We start from the raw sequence: 24,545 nt of genomic DNA, 5'->3' as shown, positions 1-24,545 counted from the left end.
CCCATTCCCCATCCTCCTGTGCTGCTGGAGGGGAGGAGGGAGAGTCCTGGGAAGAAGAGATGGGAGGGGAAGGTGTTTTAAGATTCATTTTTATTTCTCATTTCCCTAATCTATTTTGATTGTTGATACATCAAATTCTCCCCAAGCTGAGTCTGGTTTTCCCATGACGGCAATTGCTGAGTGATCTCCCTGTCCTTAGCCTATGAGCCTCATGTTACATTTCTCTCTCACCTGTCTAGTTTAGGAAGGGGAGTGACAGAATAACTTGGTGGCCACCTGGCACCTGGCCACAGTTAAACCACTGCACCCCATAACTATGAGTAAACAAACCCCCTCTGCTTTCAGAGCTCATTGCATGTCCTTTGCAATGAGCAGCAAAGTCCCACTGGCTCCCGGAGCGACGGCACAGCCCCAGGTCCCACCGCCGGGCTCCGTGCCCACAGTATGACCTGCTGAGGGCCTTGGCTGTGGCCCAGAGCCGTCTCGTGTTCGCCTCCCTCCTTCCTCCAGACACCTCCCCTCGCCGGAGCACGACGCCCCGGCCGCTGGACGCGTGCCGGATGCAGCACGGCCCACGGAACCGATGGACCATGCTCTACAAGACACGTAAGTGCACGTTTGTAACGGGGAACTTGGGCGGAATGCCGGCTCTGAGAGGTGCGGATCTGCAGGCACGGGAGTGTGGAGACAGAGGGGCAGTGGCTCTGGTGGGAGCGGCCAGCTGGTCGTTGCTTTCCCAGGGTGTTTTGCTTCTGAGAGTCTGTTTTTATAAATGATTAGCTAAAACTTGCTGAAGGGAGCTTAGTGTGTAATTTGAGCTTTTAAGAAATATTTCATTGTATTTCCTTAAACACAAAGAAAGACTTTGTTAAAGAAACTGGCTGCGCTGTCTGGATTCAATTTGTTCCTAAAGAGATCCAGTCCTCCTCAGCTGTGGGAAAATAAGAAACCATATTGTGACTTAATAACAGACAAACCAAGAAAACACAACATGCCGAGGCTGCCAGGACAAGGGCAATGTTTAGTAAATGAAATAATTCAGTCAAACAAACAAACTGGTGGGTTTAGCAGGGAGGAAACTGCAACGGCTTTTGAGATTAGCTAACCAGGAAATACACTGCTGTCCTTCAGACGCTGGGAAAGGAAACACTGCTGGGCAGGTCACTTTGCTCAGGCCCTGTCTTGGGAGACACAAACTTCGCAGGAATCTGAGCGCTGGGGAAGTGAGCTGGGCTGTACCGAGGGGGCACACGCCTGCCCTGAGCGGGAGCAGGGGCTTGGTGAGGGCTGAGACCGGCTGGAAGTCAGGCAGCAGGAGTGAGGGCTGAGACCAGCTGGAAATCAGGCAGCAGGAGTGAGGGCTGAGACCGGCTGGAAATCAGGCAGCAGGAGTGAGGGCTGCGCTCAGGCTGCCACCGGCTGGAAATCAGCATCGCTTGCCCCAGAGAGCTTAAGGGCTGCTGCCGGTACGAGCGAGGGACCACAGTGGCCAAGGACTGAGCTCCAGCCTCCCCAGGGATGTCCCTCGGTGCTGCCTCTGCCAGGGCGGCAGTGGCCCGAGGATCTGCCTTTCCCAGGCACAGCCACATGGCCACAGACGCCTGGCATGCCATGGCCGTGAGGGGGAGATATATTTAACCCTCTGTGCTTGTATCGTTATCTGAGTCTGTGGGACAAAAATATCTCCAGGCCACGTGGCACTGTGCACGGCAGCACTCCTGAAGGATTGGTTTTCACTTCCATTTCACTCGGTGCTTGGAAACACTGTCTACTAAAAGACACCTAAGATTCCCGTTAGAGGTTTCAGTCTCTGTCTCATTAAGATGACCAGGTTTTTGGTTTTATGGTTTAGATTGTGGTAGCGGTTCCAGGGAAACCTTTCAGCAGCACACAAAATGCAGTGATTCACACTGGTATAAAACGGCCATAAAACCAAATAGCGTGCTGAATTACCTCTGCTGCTTAGGACTGTGCAACACCTCTCACTGTCGTATTTTAATATAGCGATGAAATAGTCTTTAAAATGCATGATGGAAAAGGTTATCAAATGACAGTCTCCTTGCCTGTTTCTGTCACTGTAATTCAGTGCCAAAAATCACTCTGATAACGGGTAGGGAGGGATGGACCCCCAAAACAAAGTCAGGAGTGGTGGTGAAGGAAATTAGCTGTCAGGGGACTCCAGCGCTGTGTGGCTAACCCTGCGTGCGAGCTCCAGCACTGTGTGTGAGGTATGTGCCCATAACGTGCCCCAGGACCCGCTGCAAAGCCTCATAACCCCAAGCACCGTCTCGCGTTGTGCTGGGTGCATTTCCTCCCTCAGACCACGAGGTGGCAGCACTTGCAAACGTCCCGCAAATGCTGCTTCCGCGCTTTTTAAACCCTGCCCCTCCTGACAGTGTCTCCCGGCGCAAAGCCGAGTCCTCGCTAAACCCCTTCTCTCCCACGGCAGGGACATGCGGACTCCCGGGTGCCAAGCTGCAACTGCCATCACGCACAGGGCCGTGGGTTTCATTACCCCTCCCTTTACCCGGTGTATCCATCCAGCTCGGGTTAAAATGACACGAAGGCAAAGCCTTGGAGAGTCCCGTAGAGCAGGGGTGACCCAGGCAAGGGCTGTGTTTTATGGGGAAACGTGTGCATTGGTGCTTGGGCACTTCCTCCTCGAGAGAAGCAAATTGATTTAACAAGGTTCAATCTGCCTGGGTGAGGGCAGATGTGGGGTTGGAGCATTTTATGGGCAGCTTTGCCTACTGTGATTTTAGTGTCTCCAGAAGATTTCTGTCTCTCTTTAACTCAAACATTTTCCTCGTGGTTTCAGCATAAGTCACAATTACAAATAACCCCTTCTCTTTGTCATACCAGCAATCTGCCTTTTCCAATACATTATGAAAATGCCAGACCTTACAGTTAAGGAAAAAATAAGTCTGCAGTAATAAATAATGTCTGTCTTTCTCACAGCTTGCAAAGCCAAGGCTCAGCCTCACTCCTCTGCAGCATTTACACCTGGGGAGGCATATTGCCCTCCACACCTTGCTGGGTAATTAAAGGCTGACGAGATTTTGTGCTAACGGGAGCGTTTAAAATGCAAAGCTTTCTTTGTATTTCTCCCCTCATGAAGTTAATACGCCCCAATTAACCAGAGGCTTCACCGCAAGCTTTGCTTGGGCTGAGAGAAGCTGCCCCCGTGCCTTGGACTGGAACGACAACCTGATGGATGCGTCGTTTAGGGGCTTGGCAGCGTTGGGTTAGTGGTTGGACTTGATCTTAAAGGTCTGGGATTGATACGGCGAAAAGGCTGGCGCGGTGCTGTGAGCAGCGAACGACCCGCGGAAAGTCCGGCAGCGCTCACGGTGCGGGGGAGCGCCGGCGCTTCCCTCCCTGCCGCGCCGAGCCCGCCCCGCCTGGCCGTGGGCAGCTCCGGGAGGCGCGGCCGCGGCAGCCGCCCCGCCCGCGCCGCCATCGCCAGCAGGAACGGCCGCAGCCCGCCGCCGGCCCGCGCCGCGCAGGGCCGGGGAGCGGCGCCATGGGCGGTGAGTGCGGCGGGGCAGCGCTGCGGGCGCTCGCAGGGACCGTGTGGCGGTGGCTCTGGGGCAGGACAGGGCTGCGGGAGCCGTGACGGGGCCGCTCCGCGGGGAAGCCGCGGTTCGGCCGTGCCGTGCGGGGTGATGCGGGTTCACGCCTCGCGTGTCGCGGCGGGGAGCAGCGTGCGGGTGAGGCCCATCTGCCCCGGGAGCGCTGCCCCTGCACCGGCGGTGCCGCAGGCTCCCCCGGGTACTGAAGGGCCGCGTTGACCAGGACTCGTAGGAGTGACTGTTATGAAGAGCATTTAAATGTTTTTCCCTCCGTTATTCTTTTTTCCTCTTCTGTTTTCTAAACATATTTCAGCTAAAGATGAGTTACTGAACTTGCTGCCGAAGGTTCTTGACTCCTGGTGACTAGCTTACCACTGGCACCAGTGCGTGGCAGCGGGTGAGTGTGGACAGGGAGGGTGGCACCTTGGCTTTCACCTCAGTCTCGCCACGTCCAGCTCAGAAGAGCGGACCAGTTGCTCCTTGTCGGGGCTGCATTAGGTAATCAGTGCAGTCCAATCGTCTCAGAGCATTTCTCTGCAGCCAGAGTCCTTTTTAAATCCTCAGCATCCCTTTCTTGGGCTCTTGAAGGGGAAAAGCCAACATCTAAATCAGTGTTAAGCTAAGAGACTTCAGCTTTTTCCTAAGATGCTGCAACAAGGGGTTTGCATGGACGTGTACAAATGGCAGGTCAGGTGCCTCTAAGGTTTGGGTTGTCAGTTTGTGGAAGCCATCCAGGAGTTTTACAGGACATTGTGACTCGTGTTTGCAGTGCACAGCAGATACCACGGAGGTTTCTGGCAGGGATGTTTACAAGTCATGTGTGCTGTTCTCTCTGAGAACATCAAGGAGATATGTTTGGTTCTGTGTCTGTTGTGTTTAGTTTTATCTGCTTGTGATGATCCTGTCTGTTCTCTTGGTAAATGGAAGGAGGCTTTTAAAGAGGAAAAACAAAAGGTGAAACTGTAATAAAGATACAGTGGTGTCAGAGATGGTATCAAGCATCCTTGGGTGGTGTTAATTGGACAGGTGTGCCCAGCTGGCTTAAGGTGGTTGGCAGCCCCTGTGCTCCCACGGCCCACGCCTGGATGGGAGCAGTTCTGTGTCACGGCATAACGAGGAGGGGCTGGTGGCAGCCTGTGGCTCTGAAATGATGCGGTTGCATTCATTCCTCAACCCTGATAACAATGAGGTGGTGATGCAGACCCCGGCCAAAGGGCCATGTGCTCTTAACCAGAAGGGCAGCAGAAGGAGGTTGGACGCAGGGACTGTTAGAGATAAAATCCCATTTGATAGTCCTTGTACAGAAAACAACACAAGCTCTTGAATGATTAAGCAGTCTGACAGCCGTTATAACCTGGAGGGTATATTTTGTGTTCTCAGGGTGTTGTGCCAGTGACTCTGACACCCCTCAGGGCCCAGATCCCTCACCAGAGATGTACACACAGAGCAGGAGCGAAGAGGACAGCCTGGCATGTTATGGGCACATGGCTTCAGCTTTTCGTAGGAGCCTTGCTACTTCCGGGGGCAAAATACAGATCAGCAGCCTTAAAATGTCAGCACTTAGTGTAATGGCTGGGTCATGCTGCAGCTACTGCCAGAAACCTAATTGCCATTTGGAAGGAAGAAAAGAGATGTATCAATTCAGGAAGGGTTTCAACAGGGGTGACTTTTACCAGCAGGTGAAAAATGCTTGTGTTGCCTTTTTTCCTGTCGTTTGCTGCTTGCACATTCATCATCAGCAATTTAATGCATTTTATTATCTATTTGAGGAGCTGCTGGTTACAAGTAACCAGTAATCTCTTGCTTTCCTCTCATATCTCTTAATGATATGAGTGCTTCCTTTGCTTCGGGGCATGTGGCCTGGTGCAGGCTGTGTGTGTCAGCTTGGCATGTGTGTGCTGTGTGCCAGAGGCCTTCTGTGCTTTGGGAAGGGAAAAGAGCGGCCGTATACGATGTGTCATGAGTAATTATAAGCCAATAACATGAAATTATTAGTCATGTTTTCTTCTCTACTGTTAGAGACTGCCTCTGAGTTTCCTGCCTGTCTCTGACAAGTTTACATTTCCTGTGAGTAAGGAAATGCTGATGGTTTTCAGAGCAGCCTTTCAGTCAGCCCTCATGTTGTGGTGTGCAGTTCCAGCCCCTCAGCTGCCTGCACACCCCCTCATGCTCACTCAGACCTGCGGCTGGGACTGGGGCCCACAGACAGGATTATGCCTCGTTAGGTTAATGCAGCAACATCAGATTACAAATTTGGAGTTAAATGCAATCCTCCTATGGTCTGAGGCTATTGAGGCACCTGGCAGTGCCATGCCTGTGCTGTCAGCTGTAGCTCATTGACCTGTTGCTGCTCTGAACCTCCCAGGCAAGTACTCTCTGACAGCAGGGCAGCCCCTGTAGTGCTGAGGTGACTGCTTCTTCAAAACAAAGTCACCTCTCAGAAAGACTTAAAATCGTCCCTGTGTTAACTGTCAGCTCTTTGAGGCTGAGAGATAAAAGGTGGATATGCAAAGCATCCCAAACAACCACTCCCTAAATTCTTAAGGCCTGACAGCGGTGTCAGTAGCCTTGCTGCAGTTGTGAAGGTGCCTCGTTTGGGCTCTGTTTCTTTGAAGTGTAAATAATGGACATGATGGATATTAAAGAGCTGCTGCTCATGAATAGTGCTTATGAAACCTCATGGTGTGGACGTGTTTGTACACCCTGTTGTGATTTAACCCCAGCCAACAACTAAGCCATTGAATTAATAATTGACATTTTAAGAACAGTAGTGATGCCCAGTGTGATTCCTCGCCTCTTGCTGACCCATGCTTGGCCAGTCCCCCAGCAGCAATCTGGCCTCTTCTGGTCAGCTGTCCTGGCCATGTCTCCCCAGCTGCTGGTGCCCCTCCAGCCTGCTTGCTGACAGGGCATGAGAAGCTGAAAAATCCTTAATTTGGTGTGAGCATTACTTAGCAACAACTGAAAGCATCAGTGTGTTACCGACGTTATTCTCGCACTAAATCCAACCCACAGCACTGCACCGGCTGCTGGGGAGACAATTAACTCTGTCCCAGCTTGGGAGCAAGTCCATGCCATGAGGAAGCTGCTGGAGGTCCTGAGGCAAGCTGAGCCCCACGGTGGCTGCAGAGGCACACATGTGCTTTCCAGATACCCTTATCACTCCAGAGCAGGGTACCACCTTCTACCCGCCAGTGTTGGAGGGCCTTTGTCTGTTTGTTTTCTTTAAGTTTAGGAGCTGGGGCACAATTCTGCACTGGTGGGTGGTGTCAGTGGGAAGTTTCACTTCTCTGCTCTACCAGAAGCCTGAAGGCAGTTCCTGTCTCATGTGGGCAGAGATTTCTCGGAGTTAGAGGAAAGGCAAAAGATTTTGGAGGAGAGAGGTGAGATAGTGAAAGGGTGAGACACTTCAGCTGAGCTTTTATTGAGCTAATGTTGAGCTTGAGAACTGCCCTTCAGGCAATTTTAAACCTTACACCCTGTCCTAAATGCTGAACTGAGTAATTCAGAGGTGAAGGTGCAAGCAGGTGAAACGTCTCTGTGGGAATGGCGAGGAAGCAGACTGCCTCGTGGGTGCTTGTTAAACACGGAGCATCCAGTGGGGTGGGAGAAGCATCCCACAGGAACCCAAGCCAGATGTGAGGTCTGCCCTTGGCCCCTCTGGCTACTGCTAAGAGCATAGTCTCCTCCTCTTCTCCTGCCCTTTGGCTTAGATGGGAAGAAAACATAAACCTCAGAGGGGCTTATGCCCTACAGAATGGTGCAGCAGTGACAATTTCACATGGCAGCACAAAGCCTTCGATGTGACTGGTGATAGTTTCCTGAGTGTGTGTCAATGGGAAGCGCCGTGAGGACAGGGAGACCTGCCTGCACAGAAAATGAGCTCAGCTTCGTGCCTTGGTCACTCAGTCACACTGAACTGCACCTCTGTCAGTGCTGCCACAGACTTCTGCCCTTGTGAGGACAGGTGTTGACAGGGCAGCAGCAGGGCAAGGAGCAGGGGAGGAGATGGCACTTCGAGCCTGCTTGTGTTTTTTCACATCCTCATTCTGCTGGATCCTTGTCGTGCTTTTTGCGCCTGCCGTGGTTTGCTGTTGGATTGTCACAGTGTTATTTGAAGTTTAATTGCTCTGTTGACTGTCAGACCCTGGTTTAATGCGTGTTTTTTGTAAGTTTGCAGGAGGTACAGGGTTGTTGGTGACACTGAGAATCACTGCAAATCGTGTAGCTGAGGCAGAAGCAGAACGAGGCGGCTGCAGGGAGCGTGGCAGTGTTTGCATGAACAGACACTTCAGTGTCCCGCTCCTTGCCTCAGCCTTTTGTGCATGCCAATGAGTTGATCTGAGGAGAAGTTTGATCTAAGCCCTGAACCAGATAACGTGGAACTTCTTGAAACAAGGACTTGCACAGCAAGTATGTCAGGGCAGGATGTTTCTGACAGTACACTAAAAGGCTTCCTTGGCAGTGAGCCGTTGGGAAAGTGAGGCAGTGGAAACACGTGGAAGTCATCTGGGGTTTGTCTAAAAAGTGAGGATGGAGCCGAAATCCTGTTGTGGCTGTAGAGTTGCAGCTGCCTGTGCAGTGTCAATCAGTGTGTGTTCTGGTTTTAGTAGGGGTGTCACTGGCTTCCTCACACCAGAGGTTCTCCTGAGCCCTTCCCTGTAAGGGCTGGTGCTGTAAGGGACAGTGTGACACATTCCTCTCACAGTACAGAAAGGACAAGGACTGTGCATAGGTGCAGTGCATTGTGCCAACGTTTTCAGGCTCTCTTCCTTCATTCTTTTGTTTGTCTTCTCTGATTTGCAGGACACAAAGGGCTGATGGTTATGTATTTTCTGGTACCCAAACCATAAACCTCTTGCATTTGCTTTAAATGGAGAATGTGCTGGGGGGGAGGGCAGTGTTTTGATTTCTATATTGCTCAGTTATTAAGTGCTGCAGTGACATTTTGGTACTTATTTCAGACATGGTATGGACATTCTCTTTCTGTATCTGCTAAGGGCACAGTAGCCTGCAGAAGCAGTCTGTGCCTATGTCTTAATCTGGGGCTGCAGACAAGCAGCTGCAGGGGAAACTCTGCACCTGCAAAATCCCTGGCTGTCAAAGTGGAAATGGTGCCTGAAGCAACAGCAGGTCTGAGATTGTGTGTTTGCAGAGGTTTGGGCTCACAGAAAAAGCTGTGGTGGATTTGCATGTGTTTTTGAGAGTGCTGCAGTGATAAAAAGATCCTGCTTTCTGAATGCCCTGGAGCCGGGATGGGCGGCACAAGCCCTTCCCTAAAACACCTTGTGGCTCTTGGTAGAGATGCTATTCCTGCTGTGGCCCTTGTGTTTGGGTCTGGGCACGTTGCTGCAGTCTCCTCTCAGGGGACTGGGTGGAGTGAGGCTGGAGCACTCCATCACAGTCCTGCCCACACCCCTCCGTCCCAGCTGGTGCAGGGCTGTGTGTGGGTGCTGAGCAGCAGGCCAAGGCCAACCCTCTGCTCTGTGCCACTACCAGTAACACACAGAATTTGAGCCCAGACTTATGTCCTTTCACCACTCTACATCAGAAAGAACCTCTCTATAATATACTTGTTCTGACAACAAGGGATAGACAATGTGTCTTCTGTGATTTCACAACTTTAAGTCTGTATTTGATTAAATATCCATCAGTGCTTGGCATGTGAATCATTTAGAACCTTCTCTGTTGGGGAAGAGAGAGGCAGCGAGCGTGACCAGCCAGGAGTTGGGACATCTTGTACTTTTCAGTGACTGAGTCTTTGAAAGCACGTGGCTGTGTTGTGTTTCCCTAATGAGCAGCAGAGCTTTCTAAAATTACATGATGATGGTAGTTTGATTTTAGCTATTTAACCACAGTCAGGAAAATGAAATCTACAGAATTTACAAATGGCTTGCTAACTAACTGCTGTGGTTGGTTCTTTCTGTGCTTTTCTCTGCAGATCAGTCGTATTGTCACCGGCTGCAGCATGACACCTATTTTCTTACAAGCAACAGCCGACTGAATGAGCAAGTGGTTGATAAGATTATTCTTCAGCTTAACAGAGTCTACCCCCAGATTCTTACCAATGCAGAAGCAGAGAAGGTAATTTGACAAAGTTTGCAGTGGATGCCAGTTGTTTTAGTGGGTCAGGAGCTCAGCTGCTGGTGGAGCCTCTCTTCTCATGCGTGCTTTTCTCTTACAGTTCAGGAATCCAAGGGCGTCACTCCATACCAGGCTTTCAGATCTGATAAAGCACCTTCAAAAGAAAGGAGATAGACACTGTCAAGAGTTTTACAGGGCTCTACAGATCAATGCTGAACAGCTGTATAATGACCTGCCAAGCAGGAAAATCTTGAGTAAGTTGATTTGTAAGTTAATTGAGTTGTAGCTTTCCTCATTAGTGTGTTACAAAGCCTTGTTTCATTTGAGGTTTGGGTTGTTTAAATAACCTGCTTAGGGTAGTTACATAGTTTTGGGGGTATATCTTCATTCCTTCTGACTAGCATTTTCCAAAAGTCATAAGGGGAGTTGACTGCATAGTCCTTGTGTAGAGTGGGCAGCCCAAAACCTCTGTGGTTGTTTTGACATACAAAATAAGTCTTTTAAACAGTTTAAGTGCACCATGTAAAACAGCAGTGTGCATGAAGTATGATTTCTGTTTTCATAGCCATTGCTTCTTAAGGACTTGTTTATTTCCTTGGGGTTTATTTGGACTCATAGTACAGAAGAACTTTCCAAACCTGAAATTCGTTAAGCTCAGAACTCTGGTGGCTCAGAAGCTTGGCTTTCCCTCAATCTGTAAATCTCATTGTGTCTCCTTCAACATGAAGCAAACGTTCATGGGCCCTTGAATGCTGAAATGTGATATTAATCACTTAGGACTGGCTTTGTGCCCCTGACAAGCCTGATTGCATCCCTAAAGCTGTCCCCAAGTACATGTGTGTACTTCAGAAAGACTGAGGCACAAGCAGATTTGGTTCTATTCTGCAAAGGAGCTCATTTCTTTAAGGAAAATACCAAGCCTGACCTGCTGACCTGGGATAACCCACACTGTGTTAATGAACTGGAGAAAAGAATGGTGTCCAAATGGATGGGAGATTTGTCCAGACATCCCACGTGCTGAAATTACTTGAGGAGCCTGAGGGAAAACTCCCACACTCAACAAAGCTGCAAAGGGACTGCAGTTTCAGAAATCCTTATGCAGTATCTATCAGCACTAATGCTTCACCAGGCAATTGATTTCTACTTGTAAGAAACTCAGATCCCAGGGGAAATTTTAGACATGTGGGTTAGACTCCAGTGAGATTCAAACTTGCACCAAAAGTCCATAGGTTTAAGAAAACCTCTTGTATTTCTGGAGTGAAAATGGCACATAAAATTGTAATTGCCTTGGAAGATACTGCATTGTCTGGCTTCATTTTGCCTTTCCTTATGAAGGAAAAAGTTTGTGTCTACCCAGCACACATATGTACTAGTGGAAGGTTGCACCGTTTTCCTTCCTGCACAGAGAGACTGCAAACTTACCCCAGGTCTCCACATCTGTGCCTGAAGTCTCTTGAACTGGGATGGTTTGGGCCCATCCCTGCCTCAGGATCTCGGATGAGCACAAATCCCAGTCGGTTCAACTCGCAGCAGCTGGAAGGCAGCGCTTTTGATTTGCTATTCACCTGAAGAAGTCACGTCCTTTGAGAACAGGCTCTTAAATCAAATAATCTTGGATCACAGAATCCAGAATGGTGGGAATTGGAAAGGCCCTGCAGAGCTCATCCAGCCCAATCTCCTGCTAAAGAAGGTTCCCCTCAATCAGGGGGCACAAGAACTTGTCCAGGTGGGTTTGGGAACCTCCGGAGAAGGAGCCTCCACACCCTCCCTGGGCAGCCTGGGCCAGGGCTCCCTCACCTCAGCACCAAAGAAAGGATCTGTGATTTTTACTCAGGTAGAGCTCAGAAGTAACAGGTTTTTCTACCAGACTGACAAGAAAGCAGCAAATTGTCTTTATTAATTAAGAGCAACTTAAGAAGCCTTAGTGTAGTGACCAAGAGTAATATTTCACAAGTGTGTTGACGGTTGAAGAGTTTCTTCAGTGTGTTGACAGTTGAACAAATACATGTGCCAGAAGTGCTTCACAGGAGAAACAGAGCTGCTTGTGCTGCTGTTGCATTTTGCAAAGGACTCCAGTAAGCATCATGAGTCATTAAATTGTTTGTATCTCATTACTCTCCCCTGTGTTACCACCCTCACAACGATGAGAAGAATTGAATAACTGGGTTAAAATGCTGCTGCATGCTGAGATTCTGCGGCGTCCCTACACTGCCCCGAGAAGGAAATAGAGGACTGTGTTAGATGTTTGCTGCTTCCTATGAGTTCTGTAACCAAAACAAATGTCTGCCTTCTGGGTTGCATGTTGATAAACATCTGTGCAGCATTTCAAGCTAAAACTACAAACAGTTTTGTTCATCAGGAAAAGCTCCCTCTCCAGCATGAGGTGTTATTTCTCATTTAAGTGAACTTGGACGTTTTGAGTATCAGATATTATCCTTCAGACCTCTCACATGTTCCTCAAATGTTTCTCTTAGCAGTAGTTGTTAAATGTCACATTTAGCACTGAGCACTTAGAGAATTGATGTTAGAAATGGGAAGGAAAAAGGGGAATCCCTACCATGGGGACTTTGTTCTGAGTGCAGACTGAACTGGAACAAGCAATCACACTGGGAGAGAGAAAGTTACTGGTGAGGGCATGATGGCCAGGACAGAGTTCTGTCGTAGATTATGTGCTGCCATACATCTGAAATACATTTCCAGCAAAGAAAATCTCTTCAAAGATTTCTTTTTCATTTTTAAAGCAGCTGTGAAGTTTGTGCTAGAACAAAATGTCTCTGCCTGAAGTCGAATGTTGTGGGCCAATGTTCAGGAGTGGCCCCACAGTCCCACTGGAGGGGGGGTAAGGCACATGGCACTGTGATGCCTATTGGAGCTCTCATTGATTTTGGGGGTTTTTTTAACCCTCTTGACCACAAAGAGGTTTGGCCAACAAGCTGCTTTGCAGATTCATGATGCCTTAAAGGGAAGTCATTCCTCTGCCATCATGGTGACAGTGGGGCTCTTTGGAGTTGCCCACGCATTCTGCAGACAGCATTATCACCCCATCTCCATGGCAAAGGCACCTCTGAAGGACCTACAGGTCATTCTACCCAAACCAGAAACTGTTTTAATGCTGCAGACTACAGAGCAGTTTGTCTTAAGGTCAACCTCCTTTTCTACTTAAATTTGCAGAAAAGTGGAGGCAAAAATTATTTGTGGCAAATGCTAATGCATTGCACCTGCAGAATTGGACAGAAGCTGAACACATCTTCAGCTGAGACCAGAATTTGGATGAATCATCTGTGCCAAGCAGTTTATTCCAAGTTGCTCATCTGCCAGACATTAATGCCCAGAGATTTACCCAAGAGCAGCAGGAGTGGTGATGTGTTGAGTTAGAGGGGTGTTTTCAGATTAGCACGTGAAGTAACAGCTGTTCAGTGTTTCTCACAATGAACATGTCTGGCATTGTGCAAGGATTAGCTCCTGCTCTGTTCACTTGGGAAGCCAGTGTCTGTACTCAGGTGGTCGGTGCCCCAGTAGATCACAGGTGCTGCTGCAGCTGTTTGCAGTTGCGTTCAGGTGCTGTGTGCCTGTGTCCATTGATCAACATGTACCCAGGTGTAACTCTAGCGACCCTTTGCCTTGGGAGGGGTAAATATTTTGTGTCCAAATTGGCTACTTTTCTGAAGTGTGTTATTTTGCATGTGCTGCTGCTGTTTGTTTGTTTGCTGGAGCTGAGTACTAACTTCTCCTGTGTTGCTTTTATTTCTAGAAACCACAGATCCCACAGAGATAGACACTGGCAAGGAGCAATATATGCTAAATGACAGGGGTAAATAAGCTCGTGCACTGGCACTGGATGGGATGGCTTTTCCGATTATGATGCAGTTTATTTCATCATGTAATTTGCATTTAATGTAACAAATCATTTGGTTTATGATGTCTTTACTATCACAAGTTAAGTGGAGTTAATGGAGGAAAACATAACGAGCTGCTGGTGAGGAAACCAATCCCAGAAAACGCAAGAGAGCGTGGAGTTTAATTAATCCTTATGACGGTGTGAGTGCTTACACTGCTATGCTTGGGCTCTGTGTTTCCTGGGGTTTCTTCCCTGCCTGAACAGTGAGGCCTGTTTGGCTGCTGCTGCTGTTCTTTTGCATAAGGCCATCAGCAATCTTTTTATTTAACTTTCTTTTTTCTTTTTAAGCTTTCAATTGCAGTACAAATCATTCCTGCACAAGGGAACCTGAGCAAGGGTAAACTTCATTATAGCTTCCTTGGGAAAACAGGTTGTTTTTCCCTTGTCCTCCTCCATTTGATTCCCAAATTAGAGGCAAATATTTCATTCATTGAAAGGTGTTTTGAAAAGGAAGAAACTGCAAGAAAGCTGAAGTGTTTTCAGAATTCATAGTGAGCTACTCTATCATTTAACTGTTTTCTTTAGAATTGTAGAGGCAATTATGAGAAAATAAAATCACCTTCTATGAACTAGTAGTAAATGCAAGTAGCATATTAGATAATAGAGAAGCAGATATAAACCTTTGTGAGGTTTTGTCTGTGATAAGTATGAATTAGAAGGGATTTTATTAGGCATCACTGCAGAACATCAGCACTACACTATGTACGTCCCACAGGCAAGTGAAGGAGATGTTTGCAGTGGGAGGTTTGTTCCAGGAGAGCAGAACCATAAACAAGGACAAGAATGTTTGTAATGAAAGTGGAATTTGTGGGAGACTGGTGGGGAGAAAACAAACCCCTAAAAATCTGCAGTCTCTGGTGATGGTATCTCAGCCTCTCACAGCACAGTGGCCCAGGGGGGCTGTTCAGAGTCACATGTGACTCTGTGGTGAGGTCCTAGGGGGCTGGAGAGGATTCTGTTGTGTTTAAAGGAGTTTTTGCATAAAGTTTTAGAGTAAGGAGACATGTCCAGAAGCTCTCTCTCAAATTCCATAAGATATGGCTGGATGGACAGGGGTGGGTGGTGTCAGAGCAGCTGTAGGAAAAATGAATTGCAGTGACTGTGCTTCTTAGTGCATTAGCCACTGAACACACCAACCTGTGAAGATGTTAGCCTCATTTCAATATGCTTAATTATGCATATTCATAGCAACTGATGATTTATGAACTGAGCTAAACTTCCACTGCCCTCTTCTGCATTAATGTGTTCCATTCTCATCTCCTTCAGGCCCGGTGTTCTTCCTGGCTGGCTTCAGCGTGGCGGCGGGGTTCGCTTTGTTCTGGTATTACTGTCACTCAGGTGAGCTGTGCCAGTGTTTGCCCCCTGGCTGCTGCCACTAGTCCAACCAGGGGACAACGTGCCCACCCATCCTGGCCCCTCCATAGAAGTCATGCGTTGTCACTCATGGACAAAGGCAGGACACAAATGATGCTTCAGGAGTGCTGAGACAAATAATGGGTAGTTTGCTTACAGGGCATGCCACAAACAGGGGCTCTTTTTAAGATCAGTAGTGGTGTGGGCTCCTCTTGCTATAGCAATGAGTCCCAGCAGCCATGACACAGACCCAGACCTTCTGGCTTGCCCATGCCCTGGGAGCTGGTTGAAGCGTGGCCAGGGCTGGGGAAAGCTGGCTCGATTTGCTGGGCCCAAGCAGCCACCCATGGCTGGCCCTGGCCTCTCTGCTCTCCAGCAGCCAGTAAGCAGCCCCCACTGCTCTCCACAGCCTGCCCCGTGTCACTGCCAGCACACAGCTCAGGGCTGCAGGCACTGTGGTGTGTCCCTGTGGGTTGGTGCCTTCTGCTCAAAACAGTTGCAGTTGGACATTGTTCCTTACTGGAGCTTTCCCAGAGCTGTGGGCTGCAGTAGCACCAGTCCATGGCTGTTTCAGGTGGTGTGGGGGTCTGGGCTGGGTTAGCCCTCAGTCCCAAGTCAGTCCCTCAGCTGAGCTGTCCGTGGGGTCGGGGTTTAAGGCTGAAAGGGTTCAGTCACCAGCATTCGATAGAAGTGCTTTCAGGAAAGTGTTCAGGGTCTGATACCAAAGCCTCAGACAATCCTTCCCTTCCTCTGATCCCTGTTAGCTTCCCACAGTGTTGGAAATGTGCATCGTACTCCCAGTTTGAACTGGTTTCAGCTCCAGCCTGTCCTATTGATTAGGCCTCTCCCTTCCAGGCTGCAGAGCTCCTTGTTTCTGTGCCAACTGACAGTTCATGTTTTCTCCTGTGGAGGGCCATGTGCCTCCAGTCAGACTTTATTTTCACTAAGAATAGCAGCCAATCTCTCCAGATCTTTGTTCCAGAGTGGGTTTTTCCCCAGTATTTGAGGCTCTTTCAGGTGTGACAGGGCCCCTGGAGCTCAGCCTCACACCTGATGCCACCATCCCTTCGTGCTTCTGCACTCGTAGCACTGAATCCCAACACCCAGTCGCTCCCCCAGCCTGGCAGTGGATGTGGAAGGAAATGTCTTTCCTCTTTTAATTGATTTTTATTCTTTGGAGGTGCTGCTTATTGGCTGGAATGAAACTTAACTCTGTTCACTTTCTCTTTTTCCCCCTGTCTTTGTTCTGATTTAGATACAAAAGTCATAGGAAGAGCCAGGAGAATCCTGGGCTTTTCTCCTATTATCATAGGAAGACACGTTAGAAACATTTGTATGCTGTATTTGGAAGACATATCAAGAAACTGAGGAGGAGCTGCCTCTTCACTTGTCTGTAGAGTGCACCTGCCAAGGGACGACAACGGTGCGTGGCTCTTAACGTGCGATATCTCCTACCAAAGATTTCCTTAACGAGCTTCTTCACTAATTGTGCTGCCTTAAGATGTATTCAGAGTTTCAGCTTTATATGTCCTTCCTTATGGGAATGGACCATTTATTTTTGTAAATGCTTATTTTAAAGTATTTATCATTTGGTAAAACCCATCTTTTTAATACAAACTTGAAACCAATGTCCAAAGCGGCCGTGAGTCTGAAGCCGTGTGTGTGTGTGTATGTGTTTCATCCTGGAGTGAAGGGGCACAGCTGTTTAAAGAATGCTACTCTGTCTTTTGTGGTAAATGATTCAAGAAAAGCACTTAAACCCCTCCATGTACCCAAAGCCTTACAAAGGGAGTGATCCCTGTCTCAGGATTGTCTGTCTTGTCGAGACCCTTTGTACTCGCTGCCACAGCTCTGGGATGAAGTGCTTTAAACTGCCAAGAAGGTTTTTCAGGTTTCTTGAGCTTTTCCTTTTCTGGTGAAGTGTTTTGTAGTCTGTGTATCTAAGAAGCTGAAGCGACCCAAGATACTTCACAAGGACTTGAGTGCCGTGACATGGGGCTTTACTTATGGACAGGAGGACATACATTTCCTTGAAGATCCTGAGGTTTTTCATGATGTGATGTTTTTCTTCTGCAAGACCTGAAAGCTCACAGAAGCCCTTGTAAGACAAAAATTCTTGAGGGAGGTGCAGGGAGTCAGGGCTGTGGCTCCTGCTCCCACCTTGCACAGCACAGGGGACTCTCCTTCCCCCGGGACGTAACCGTTTCTGGGGATGGTTCCTCAGTTCCTTGCTCAAGAGCATGAGGAGCCTGGGGAGACCGTGGCCCTCTGTGTGCTGAGCAACACACTTCGGAGCTCTTCACTGGCTGGATGAAGAGATTTCCAGGTCTGACCAAATGTCACCTGTGATATGTTTGGCTGTTTGGAGTAGTTATAGCTATCAGACAGAAAATGGTCTTCCGGCTTTAAACTGGTTTTGTGCTATCAAAATGTCATTGTCTTCTCATTAGGGAAGGTCATCATGTACTAACTGTACTTCCTCCCAGGACAACATGCACCTAGTAGAGCAGCAAGCCAAGGCCAGGTATTTGTGGGAAATGTCTTGAGAGAAAAAGGCTCAGAGGACCTGATATTACTCTTCTGCTAAAGTGTTTTTACCTTAGGGCATTAGCATGTGGTTGGGACACAAGCCAGCCCCACGTAGAGGCTGCCAGTCTTCGCCAGAGTAGATCTCAAGAACAGGCATCTTGTGTTTGTGGCCATGGCAGGTGCAAGTGTAGCTCCTCTCAACCCCTGCCTTGAGGTCAGGGGGCTGCAGGGTTATGCCATGGGGTTTGGTGCTGCTCTGCTTTGGGAGGCCAGGAGCTCCCAGAGAGCCCTCTCTGAGCTCCCTCTCACAGCCCTCTGAGCTCCCAGAGCCCTCTTGCAACTCTCTGAGCTCCCTCTCACAGCTCTCTGAGCTCCTGGAGCCTGTCACAGCTCTCTGAGCTCCCAGAGCCCTCTCACAACTCTGAGCTTCCTCTCACAGCTCTCTGAGCTCCCAGAGAGCCCTTATTTATAACCAGCCCTTATTTATAATGTTTGGAATGAAACGCTCCTTTCCCCACTGCTGCTTACCTCCTATAGCAGCCCCTTCTTAAGGGATTGGGAAAAACATCTCTGAAAGCTAAAAGGGTTTTAAATCTTGGCCCTGAAGCCAACTTTGAAGCCTCTTTTGAGGAATGATATTCCATCTTACCCCAAAACCCCTTACTCAGAGTGACTATACCGGTTGCCTCTCCACATGGAGCAGAGTGGAGGCCCCAGTGCTGCCACACACTACCTTCCACTCCCTTGATCCCTGTGGTGCCTTCTGAGGGGCAGCTGCAGATGGGTGTGGGCTGTTGCTGAAACCTCAGGTGCCTTATTGATCCCCAGGGTGGGATTCCAAGGGCTGGGAGCTCCCCCCAGGTGGGACTGCCCTGGGAGCAGGCGCTGTGCAGTGCCACACAGCCCCCCCACCCCTGAAACCGAGGGGCTCTCTTGAGCCTTGGAAACCATCTGAAATGAGGAAGTTTGCTAAGGGCTGTGACTGCTATTTCTTCCCTTTCTGAGGTTGCTTGAGATGAGAGGATGCCTCTCCAGGGAAGAATAAATAATGCAGGGTGAGCTCTCCTTGGGGTTAGGGCTGGGAGGAGAGAGGAAAAGCAAGTCTTGGTTCATCCCAGGGGTGTCAGTTAAAGGATGTGACAGCAAAGAACAGAAAATGATGTGTTCCATTATTGGCCCCAGCCATTCATTTAAAAAGTAAAAGCGAGGTTGATCAGTGGGGCCTGGCTGCACCTGGCTGGCTGCAGTGTGCCAGGGTGTCTGTGCAGCCAAGCACAGTGTGGCCTTTGCTGCAGAGCCTGGATGGGTTCTCAGGAATGCACTTTGCTTTCTGTGCAGGGCAATTGTCCTGTCCCTGTCAGTTCTGTAGGTGGTGATGTGTGGGGATGGCAATGTTCCTGTGAGTCTATGCAGGAGCTGATAAAGCAGCCATGTTTCAACATCCCTGTTACCTCCTACAGCCCTCCTTGAAGATGTGAAACATTTGCTTTTCCCTGCAGCAGTAAGCAGCAATGTGCTGTTAGTGGTGTTATGGATACAAGAGTTGTGGGCTGAGCACCTGGAGGGCTGAGCACCTGGAGGGCTGAGCACCTGGAGGGCTAAGCACCTGGAGGGCTGAGCTCCTGGAGGGCTGAGCTCCTGGAGGGCTGAGCTCCTGGAGGGCTGATCATGGCTGTCAGGAGAGGCTGTGGGCTCCAGAGTGGGGAGCATGTGGCTGTTGCAGTTGCTCCCTTGGCTGTGGGTGCCTTGCACATGGCTCCCAGCAAGGGCCTGACCCTTTGGCCTGGCTCTCAGGGGCAGAAAGGGATGTGAAGGCCTCCTGATACCTCTCCAAAAATCATCCCTTTTTCTTATGAACGAGCTTTTTGATCTAAAGTAAAGCTGAGCTGCCTCTGGTGGTGCTGACAGTGGTGTCAGGGCTGTCCTGGTTCAAGGACAAGGACCCTGAGCCATGGCAGTGGCGAAGCATCAGGGTGGCCTCCAAGGGCAGAGCCCACGGGGGTGCAAAGTTCTGTGTGAGGCCTGGCAGCTCTGAGTAGCTCTGGGTGGCTCTGGGCAGCTCTGAGTAGCTCTAGGCGACTCTAGGCGACTCTGGGCAGCTCTGGGCAGCTCTGGGCAGCTCTGGGCGGCTCTGGGCGGCTCTGGGCAGCTCTGGGTGGCTCTGAGTGGCTCTGGGCGGCTCTGGGCAGCACCGCAGTGACGCACCGGAGCAGACACAACGGTGACTCACTCACAGCCGCCGGACGGGGTTCTCGCAGCTGCAGAGGCAGATCCTGTCTTTGTTCCTTTCACTTGTGAGGGTTTTTTGTCACACTGCAATGAGTTGAAAGCGTATTCGCCGCAGTTTGTGGCTGCTTTTCGCTGCTGCTGTGTGTGTGCCGAGTGTTGCCAGCCGTGCCAAGCCGTGCCGTGCTTCCTGGGCCCATGGCTGTAACCATTTCCCCTAACACCCAGCTGCTGGAATTCTGTAGAGAGGAATGGATGGTATTTTTTTTTAATGAGGTGAAGCTGGCAATGAAATAAAGCTTTGTACTGAGACAAAACCCAACCCAAGTGTTTTTTCTTGCAGTGAATGCTTTGCCTTTGTCCCAAAGTGCTTCTCAGCGTGATGCTGCTCTGGGGCTGCTGCTGCCCAGCCCACTGCCCCTCATCTGTGCTCAGTGACACAGTGTTGGTTTGGGTATTTGTGGCAGGTTTGTTAACATTTTCAGGATTCTTTGCAGGTTTTCTGCTTGACCTGTTCAGTGATCTGAGGCAGAACAGGACACATCCGTGCAGGCCTTGACTCCAGCATTTCGGTCCTGCCTGTGGAGGCTCACGTGGAGACCCACCTCCTCCTCTGACACAAGATTGATGTTAAGGGTTATTGTGACCACCCAAAAAGAGACTTCAGGGAAGAAAACTGGGCAGACACATTTGTCCTGGCCCATGCTTTTGGGTGCCCTTTGAAGGGAGATCTGCTGTTGCAGATGCTGCCATGGGCAGTATGAAGGATCCCCCCACAGCAGCGTGTTGCTGTCATGGGAGAAGCTCAGGGGCAGTCACTGACTCACACCCACAGTTGCATCCCCTGGGACAGCACTTTCTTTGGGGGCCAAGAGGAACCCCAGAGCTTCAGCACCTTCCCATGGCCTGTGAAGCACTGTTTATGGGGTTGTTGGTGTCAGTGGAAGGTGATTGCTATTGGGATAACTGTTACTCAGCCAGAGCCTTCCTCTTCATCCTTTGCTCTCTCTTGGAGTGTCTCTGCCTGAAGAGGTGGGATGAGTCTCCCTCTGCCTTCCCCACGGGTTGGCACGTGGCTGTTTGGGGTGAGAGGGGAAGGGGCAGCTTTTGCAGGGGCCGTGCTAGCAGCGATGCTGAGCGGGCACGTGCTGCTCCAACCTTCTGCCACTGCAGCAGCGACCTTGTGCCGGGGAGGGGACAGCACAGAGCTCCCCATGGACACACCAAGGCTTGGATGTGAGTGACAAAACGGCTCAATTCAGGTACAGAACTGTAGGATTTGGGGGAGGGGGGGAATTGTCATTATAGTTTCAATCTGCCCGCTTCATAAGGACATTGTTAGTGCTAAATGCAAAATAAAGCCGTGGCTGGAGATGAGATGGGGGTGTAGCAGCATCACTCAGCTTCATTCCATGTTGCTGCTTTGGCATAAAAGTGCATTTCAGGTGAATCCTGACCTGCCCTTTCTATTTTGGAGCACGGGCCATTATAGACTGCAGTGGCTGGGAAAAGCTTTCTGCCATGCTGCTGTTGATAAATCTTTGATAACATTGTGCCCAGTAAAGCAAAAACCTCTCAGGCTCAGTCTGTGCCTTGTGAGCTGGCAGCAGGGCAGTGGGGTGGCAGCAGCCTCAATAAATGACAGGGCCATGGGCCTTCACGGCATGGACTATGTCGACTTCTCCTCAGCAGCAAAATACTCCCTCACACTTGGGTGAATCTGATGTTCCTTCTAAGTTTCTCCCCAGTTTCATGTGCCAGGGGGTTGTGGTGCCCGGGCCCTGCAGCCTCTTCCTGAGGACGTTCCGTGGCTTCCAGCTGCTGTCTCCCAGCCATCGCTGCAGTGGCTGCTCCAGCAACGGCCTCAGCTCTGACCAACAGAAAGGCAGAGAGTGAAGATTCATTTCCCTCTGTCTGCTCTGAGGTATTTCATTTTAAAATCTCCTGGCAGAGGTTGGAATTGGGATGCCTGTGCCTCTCAAATGTTCCTGATGTGTAACAGTTGTGAGCAGCAGGGTCACGCTTCTCATCTCTCTGTGAAGGAACAAAGCCCACCCACTGAGGCTGAGAGTTCCACATCTACCTGGGGCTGAGAAGCACCCTGGAAACCTTTGGAGAGAGGTGTGTTACTCGTGCTCTCAGGGCTGCCTGGGGAGAGCTCAGCCCTCTGTCCCTCTCCCACCTGTACCATGTCCTGGGGCAACCTTTCCACTTGCCCGAGTGGTTCATTTTCAATAGAGATGTGTTAAAACTGACCACAAGGTGGATTCTGGGGATTTTCAGGGAGGGAGAAGAGGCAAAAAAAGCTGTGCTCTCCATTCTACCACTGCCAGCTCGGGCTTGTCCTCACTTGGAAGGACAACACACGTTTTAAACACCCAGGTGTCAGAAGCAAAGGGTCTCTCCCCAGCAGCGCCCGTGCTTCCTGCCCTGCTCTGCCAGGGTTGCATCCTCTGCAGCACTTTCTTTGAGGGGCCAAGAGCTTTTGGGAACCAGTTCTAATTAGAGTAATGCAGATAGCAGTTTTCTGTGTAAGAGTTGCAAAAGCATCTTTCAGGGTATTTCCAGGCAGGGAGCACTGTGGGGTGCAGATGGAACTTGTCTTGACTGGCATGGAGTTGTTAAGAAAACAAGTGGGAACGAAATTCCTTGTTTAGAGCTGGATGGAATTCAGCCCTGGATGAGTCTTGGCTGGTTCTGAGTCTGGAAACATGAAGACTCGTTATTCCATCACACCCTGTCCCTGCAACTGACAGGGAAACACAAATTAAACAAAACATTAACAGTGACATCAGGTTCAAAGAAAGAAGCCAGCATCTCCATTTGGTAACCCTGGTCCCTTCAAGGTGAGACCTGCCAGTGTGGCTCTGGGATGTGGGGCTTTCAACCCCCTTTTTCTTTTAGCAGCATGGAGAAAAAAGAGCTTCTCTGGTTCTCGTGGTTTAAGCCCAGCTGGCAACGATCAAACCACGCAGCCACCCGCCCACTCCTCACCTCAGCAAGAGGAGGAGGGAAATCAAGAGGAAAAGGCAAAACTGTGGGTTGAGATAAGGACAGTGTAATAGAATGGCACCAGGAGAGAACAAACAGCCATAACAACAATAAAGGAACACACAAAGTGAGTGGTGCCTGGGGTCACTGCTCACCAGAGCCCGAGGGAAAATACAAGCATGTGTTTCCTGAGCAGGGCCCTCCCTGGCACGCCTGATGGATCATATTTTCTGACACAGAAAAAACCAAATCCTATTTCAGGCTAAAGACATGTAGCTGTGTCCCTGCATGGCTTCCACAAGCCCAACACAAATGTGAAACATAAGGCCTTTCCAACACTCTGTTTTCATCCTTGATGCCAGGAAGCTGGGGTAGTGTTGGGTGGCAATGGAACCAGATATCCGCAGATATTTATTCTCAGATATTTTTGGCACCAGTGAAGATGGTTGCTGATGCTGATGCAGGAGTCCTGGTGAGGTACTTTGTACCATGGTACCACTCACCTCCCAGCTAATAATTAAAACCCATTGAAAGAGGGTTGAGGCTCCCTCCAACAAGCAATATTGGACCATTAGAGGAGGAGTGGAAAGCATCCTGAAGGAGGCTGGAAGACAAAGCAACCAGAGACTTTGCTGGCTCCATTTCTGATGAAGCCCACCTTGCCTGCTGAGCAGGTGTTGGAGCATCTGAGCCCCACTGGGAGCTGTGGCACTCTCCTTGGGAAGGTAAACAGGTTGTTCAATAGTTCTCATGAACTAATTCGATGGGTGAGACTAACAATGAAAACAGATCTTCAGTAAAGTGCAGAGGAGGAGGAAAGTGAGTTCAACACAATCCATTGCACTTCACAGGAGGGAAGGTATGTTCTGTCAGCCCCCTGTTAGGAGGTTGGATACCAATTGATTAGATATTTTTCTTGAAATCATTTTATTCAGTGTCTTCCACTATTTATCTCAGTGTATCCTGTGACAACCTGTGTGCCACGCTCCCAGTGCCACGGCCAAGGGCTGCTGGAACAGTGGGGCTGAGGCCAAGCGGCTGCAGTTAATCCAGAGTCAAGAGTTCAGTTGGTGTGAAAGGTAAATCCCTCTGTGCAGAAGCAGCAGCCTTTAAATGCCACGTTTTCTTTCATATCAGTGTATTTGCTGTGTCTGTATTCGCTGTTTGCTCCCCAACAGAGCAGGAGCCACCTGGCAGCAGTGGGAGCCTTTCATGGAGGCACAGAATCGCTGAGGTTGGAGAAAACCTTAAACTCCTCAAGTCCAACTGTTACCCAGTTCTGCCACAGCCAGTGTGTCCCTCTGACACATTTCCATCAGCTCTGCCCGTGCTCCTGCCCTCCCACTGCTTCTGAATGTGTTCAGATGGAGGATGTGGATGAGTGATGGTGGGGATAAGAGTAACACTGGATACAGCTGATGGGTCACCCTGCATTGCCTGGAGTGGACCCAGCCTCTGATGAAGACTCTGCTCTGACTGCCAGCTGTGGCCATGCAGTTATCTACCTCTTCCTCAAATGCTTTCTGTTATTTATTTCATTTCTTGCTGTAGTAATGTCCTGTCCCAGCTTTTGGCTCTGGTCCAGCCTTGCTGATCACCTGAGAAAGTTAAAGGGCTGCAGCAAGACCCCTGCATGACACAGGGTGAGGGGAGTCCTACCTTCATGCAGCCGCCAACGGCTCCTCTCCTGCTCCTGACTCATTTCAGCTATCAAGAAGCCACTGCTCTGTCTTCGAGAGAGAAAGACAGCCTGCTCCTCAGGCAAGGAGCTTTCTGAGATAGAGGGGTCTCACCAAGCTGTCTTCCCTTTTGCTTCCAAGTGGGTAGTTAGCATGAGCCTGGTAATGCTCCTTAGATGGGATCTGTCTGCTTGCCAAGACATTGGGCCCTGC

At 49.7% G+C, this 24,545-nt stretch overlaps 1 protein-coding gene across 3 annotated transcripts; it reads left to right on the top strand.

Annotated features, from left to right (window-relative positions):
• Nucleotides 1–387: 387 nt before the first annotated feature.
• CARD19 (caspase recruitment domain family member 19) lies at nucleotides 388–19,984 on the top strand. 3 transcript variants are annotated; one of them, XM_062008368.1, is made up of 6 exons: nucleotides 407–606; nucleotides 9,514–9,656; nucleotides 9,757–9,910; nucleotides 13,408–13,467; nucleotides 14,821–14,892; nucleotides 16,163–19,984. In XM_062008368.1, the coding sequence occupies exons 1-6, from the start codon at nucleotides 561–563 to the stop codon at nucleotides 16,273–16,275; spliced, it is 588 nt and encodes a 195-aa protein (XP_061864352.1). In that variant the 5' UTR covers nucleotides 407–560; the 3' UTR covers nucleotides 16,276–19,984. The 3 variants fall into 3 exon arrangements, with proteins under 3 accessions (XP_061864355.1, XP_061864352.1, XP_061864354.1); XM_062008370.1 differs by lacking the exon at nucleotides 407–606 and adding an exon at nucleotides 3,448–3,530; XM_062008371.1 differs by lacking the exon at nucleotides 13,408–13,467 and having other exon boundaries at nucleotides 388–606.
• The last annotated feature ends 4,561 nt before the right edge of the window (nucleotides 19,985–24,545 follow it).

The sequence above is a fragment of the Colius striatus genome, chromosome 15 (assembly GCF_028858725.1).
Source record: "Colius striatus isolate bColStr4 chromosome 15, bColStr4.1.hap1, whole genome shotgun sequence".
Classification (NCBI taxonomy): Eukaryota; Metazoa; Chordata; class Aves; order Coliiformes; family Coliidae; genus Colius; species Colius striatus.
The sequence above is the reverse complement of the archived record's forward strand: the minus strand, read 5'-3'. Positions and strand labels throughout refer to the sequence as shown.